The sequence below is a fragment of the Glossina fuscipes genome, unplaced genomic scaffold (genome assembly GCF_014805625.2).
Source record: "Glossina fuscipes isolate IAEA_lab_2018 unplaced genomic scaffold, Yale_Gfus_2 103145, whole genome shotgun sequence".
In the NCBI taxonomy this organism is placed as follows: Eukaryota; Metazoa; Arthropoda; class Insecta; order Diptera; family Glossinidae; genus Glossina; species Glossina fuscipes.
The window spans coordinates 555-5,500 of NW_024005496.1; the positions used below are offsets into that span (position 1 = coordinate 555).

At 36.7% G+C, this 4,946-nt stretch overlaps 1 protein-coding gene across 1 annotated transcript; it reads right to left on the reverse strand.

The window, feature by feature from the left end:
* Nucleotides 1-596: 596 nt before the first annotated feature.
* On the reverse strand, nucleotides 597-3,592 carry LOC119644256 (uncharacterized protein K02A2.6-like). Its single transcript, XM_038043791.1, has 5 exons — nucleotides 2,455-3,592; nucleotides 2,039-2,244; nucleotides 1,869-1,923; nucleotides 1,248-1,805; nucleotides 597-1,075 (listed from the first exon to the last, which is right to left on the reverse strand). Exons 1-5 carry the CDS (start codon nucleotides 3,590-3,592, stop codon nucleotides 597-599), a joined length of 2,436 nt encoding a protein of 811 aa, XP_037899719.1.
* Nucleotides 3,593-4,946: the final 1,354 nt, after the last annotated feature.

Sequence of the window (4,946 nt, forward strand, 5' to 3'; positions counted from 1 at the left end):
AAAAATTCTATGTAGCATGCTAAGCAACTCAAAGGGCTATTAACGATATTTGACTAGCTCGCCGAAAATTGGGGGGTTCCTGAAAGTGATTTTGCCCTATAGAATCTTTATAAATTTTTAGATGTGAGTGGATGCGTAGTGAATGTGAGTGTGTTAGATGATCACCTACTTCGCCAGCGAGAATCAAAACAATATAATTAGATTACAACAACATTTTATTAAAGTGTTGTTAATCTAAAAGTGTCAAATGTGTATTCTGATTCATATTCAATTATGATTATATTAAAAATAAGAATTATACTGTATGTTAACAAAAAAAAAAATAACAACTCACCGAATGTACATTCGAGATCTTGGAAACAATTAACAACTTGATAAATCTAATTTTGAAACTACTGCCACTCGTATCTACACACGTGCAACGTAGTCCAATATTTCTGTAATGTTTTCGGCAATTTACGTCATTAACTTTTCTCCCAAAATAAAACCAACGCCTACTTGTTTTCCTACATTTTCCCCCCAGACAAGATCAGACTTGGAGGAATGATGAAATCAATCGTCCAAATCTGATTCACAATGAAAAATGATGACGACCGTCACTGCTTAATATCTTTAGCATGATAAATTCCCACAACATTACCCTGCAGATCTTCCAACTCATAGCAGGAATTTCCAATTTTTTTTCGTATCCGAGCTTTGACAAAAACCGGTTCAAGTTTAGCGTTATAACATTTAACAAAGCTGGATTGTTTAAAATTTCTTCGATTAACTTCTTGGCCTTCAACAAAATTCACCACCGTGGATCTTAAGTTGTAGCTCTTTTCGTTTCTGTTAAATTGCTTTGCTCTTCGATGTTTAGTTAATCGACTTGTTAACTGAACTGAATCCTCACGAGATAATCGTAATGAATGATCATCCAGAAGTTTAAGCTTCCGCGATAGGGAGTAAGCTTTACCGTTGGTAACCATGTGTTGACCAAATACAACATAATACGGTTCTTTACCGGTCGCAGAATGAATGCTCGACCTCAAAGCACAAGCTATACCACTCAGTTCTTCATCCCAATTCTTCTGATCTGCAGTCACATAAGACCTCATTGCTGTTATTAAAGGTTTGTTGACTCGTTCCGATGCATTGGCTTGAGGTGAATGAACTGAATCTCTTTGCAACGAATTGAGCTCCGTTATCCGTTACAACAGTCTCCGGCACTCCAAAGGTATGGATTACGTTTTCTTCTAAAAACTTACATGCCACCTCAGTATTGAGTCGCTTGACAGGTTTGATAAAAGGAAATTTGGAAAATTGATCCAATACTACCAGTATTCCGATATTTCCCCTACGAGAGCGTGGATAAGGACCAACAAAATCGACATAAAGTCTTTCTAGAAACCGGTCTGTGTCTGCCATTTTACCCATGGGTGGTCGGAGAATTTGGTTAGGATGCTTGTTAACTTTACAGGCTTCACAAGAGTTAATAAAGTCACGAACACTGATGACCATACCAGACCAATAATAGTATTTTCTCAAATTTTCCAAGGTTTTATTCATTCCAGCGTGCGCAGCCAAACAATCTGCATGAGCACGCCATAATGCTTCATTCGTCATTTCTCTTGGTAACCAGAGCTTCCAGGAAAATTCGTCATGCAAGGCGTCGTTGTGTATACTGTTGCTACGCCTATAAATTCGGCCTTCCGTTATTTTGATATCTGGGAAACTCGAGAGGTTTTCTTGAAATTCCTTGATCAAATTTAAATATTCGTTTGATTCAAAATAAGGAGATTCCAAGTCAACAAATATTTCATGATCTAATTCCGCAATGTCATAATTGTTTATTCTCGATTATGCATCAGGTACAACGTTAAGCTTACCTTTGCGATGAATAATTTTGAAATTAAAGGCTTGTAATTTAAGTGACCAATCTGACTAAGCGTGAAGGAAGTTCAGATTGGGACATCAACTATTTCAAGGAAGCATGGTCAGTAATTATTGTAAATTCATAACCTTCAATGTACGGCCTAAATTTTTTTACGCTTAGTACCGCAGCTAAGCATTCTTGCTCAGTGACTGTGTAATTACGTTGAGCCTTATTTAACTTTTTTGACATAAAGGCTATTGGTAACTCATCGCCTTCTTCATTCATAGAAAAATCAGGACTGTGAAGAACAGGAGCAGTACTTAACTTAGTTTTCAGCACATCGAATGCTTTCTGTGCTTCTGATGTCCAAAGGAACTTTCGTTTTGTCCCTGTAAGATCAGTCAACGGTGTCGAAATCGTAGCGTAATCTCCAATGAACTTACGATACTAGCCAGTCATTCCCAAAAATCGTCTTACCTCTTTTGTGGATTTCGGAATTGGAAAGTCTCGTATTGAAGAAATTTTCTCAGGATCGGTTCTTATCACTCATTTTCCAATTATATAGCCTAGATATTTGATTTCTTCCATAAAAAACTTGCTCTTTTCCACATTTATTGTTAATCCAGTCTCCCTAAATCTTTTTGCAATTAATTTCAATACCTCCAGATGATGAACAAATTCGTTCGAAACTATCAGCAAATCATCGAGATAAACGAAAACTTCTGTTTTCAACTCATTCGGGATAACTTTATCCATGAGACTAGACATCGTTTGAGGTGCGTTGCATAAACCAAAAGCCATAATCGTAAATTGATACAGCGGACGACCTGGCACTGTGAAGGCGGTCTTTTCCTTAGATTCCGCATCTAGGGAAATCTGCCAAAAAGCATCTTTTAGATCTAATCCCGTAATAAACTTAGCTTTTGGTAGTCTGCTTAAGATACCGTCAATGAAAGGGAGAGGATAAGCATCTTTAACAGTCACCATATTAACTTTTCGACTATCGAGACAAAGTCGATTTTTGCCAGGTTTACGAACTAGAACTACGGGCGAGCTCCATGGACTAAGTGATTCTTCAATAACTCCTAGATTCAACATTCGATCTAACTCTTCATATATCATCTTTTCGATCACAGGTGAGACAGGATAATGACGTTGCTTGATTGGCCGGCAATTACCAACATCGATTGAATGGGCAATAAGTTTAGTCTTTCCTAGTCCTTCTTTTGCAAATGACGGAAATAACTTGATTACATCCTGTAAGGAGCTTTTCTGCGCAGCATCCAGTTTGCAAAATTTGGCTTCTTGATTCTTTTCTTTGAATTCTGTGTCGCTAATTGAAAAGAGACTAAAATCAGGCAGAATATTTAAGGATTTCCAAAAGTCAATTCCCAAATATAATGATTGTGACAAGGAAGGAATAATGAACAACTCAATGGAGTTCTCAATACCTTTAAATTTGATGAGAGTTTTTAAAGAACCAACTATCTTTTGTTGTTTACCATCAGCAGTTCTTACAGTTGATGACATCTTTTTAAATGGAATGTTCATTTGGAGAATTCGCTCAGCTAGGGCATTTCCGACACAGCTAATAGACGCACCAGTATCTAACAAACCATCCACTTGTTCATCAAAAACGGTAACACGAGCGTAAGGACGAATATCGGTAGGATTGCTAATTATTGACGATAATAATTTAAATTTTAGTTGTTTCAAACTCCTCCAATACTTCTTCATTCTTTCTGATGATCTCCTTTTAGATTTAGCGATAAATTCATTTTTTTGAAAATTAACAGTTTTGCCGTCTATGGCGTTAATATTTTTCAATAAACGGTATGAAGAAGGTGGCTTAAGAGTTAATGATTTTTGTTTTTGCTTTTCAATTGTTTTGGGGCACCTTTCGGTGCCTTCGCTGCTACGTTTTTTGAAACATTACATTTTAAACACTTTGGTTTATAAGTATTAGGTAAACCGCAACCATAACAGAAAACTTTCCTTTCCACCAAACAATCTTGATAGCGGTGGCCATTTTCTTTACAATTCCAACAGTTCAGCGTTAATTCTGCAACAGCTTGAGAGTTGTCGTAACTGATAACTCCTCCACGGTGACTTGAGCAATTTTCCGGTGTTGATTGGATACCTTCACTTCATTACCTCTAGACTTAATATCAGACAGTATGAGTCCCCGCTTACGACAAATTTCGTGTAGTTGACTAATTGTGCTTATATGTAAGTTGACCAATCCAAGTTGAGTTCCTGGCAGCAAATTCCTTCTGACTATCTCCACAAGTACCTCTTCAGTTAGCGGGTGCTTCAATTTATCTGACAATTCTAGAATTGTTTCAAGAAAACTATCAAACTTCTCATTTGGATTTTTCTTCCTGTCTCTGATTAATTCTCGAAAATCAAAATCAGAACTGTCGACAGCACCATTTCACTAATTTGTCGTGAAAGTTCGGGAGACAAGGACTGCGAAGGATCGGTGTGTTCTGGTGTATTAGCCATAACTGTTTTATTACTCTCTAGCAGCCTAGTTTGTTGTCTACTTAATATTTGACCGAAAATATCTTCTATGGGCAAGTTGGTTTGGCAATCAGGGCAATGCTGAGAGTTATTCAGGGATGCTTTCAGACAAGTTCTACGAAAGGTGTGATCACAAATCGTTCTAAGAAAGTTCCTCTTGGGGTCTAGCTCGTTCAGACAAATAGAACAAATGAGTACCGATTCTGTCTGGCAAACTGATAAATCTTCTTCACTTCGACGTAACGACATGAGAAGGTACAGCAACAGAGTTTCAAATTATTCAAAAACTTAAAGTTAATAATTATAAAGATTTCTAAGAACTAATAACACAGTTGTGGTCTAGTAACGGTAATTAAAGTAAATTAATAATAACTCAGTTACATTGTTAGATCCTGGCTGGTTCGGTAGGTTTACATGTGTATGTAGATGTGCAGTATTAGTATAATGTAACAACTGAAAACAAAATAAATAAATAAACAGAATAAGCTGTTGCTATGCTTGGCTTGATCCAGTGTATTACCAGAATCAATAATTTCCAAAAAGGCAATAGCAAATTTTATTGCTTTGA

Bases quoted from the DNA above. Each gene is read 5' to 3' on its own strand.
- LOC119644256 (XM_038043791.1), bottom strand. From the start codon at position 3,592: ATGAAGAAGTATTGGAGGAGTTTGAAACAACTAAAATTTAAATTATTA. The intron at 1,806-1,868 runs GTAAGCTTAACG...TTGCGGAATTAG, and splicing joins CAAAATTATTCATCGCAAAG to ATCATGAAATATTTGTTGAC. The intron at 1,076-1,247 runs GTAAGTTTTTAG...ATGTGACTGCAG, and splicing joins ACTCAATACTGAGGTGGCAT to ATCAGAAGAATTGGGATGAA.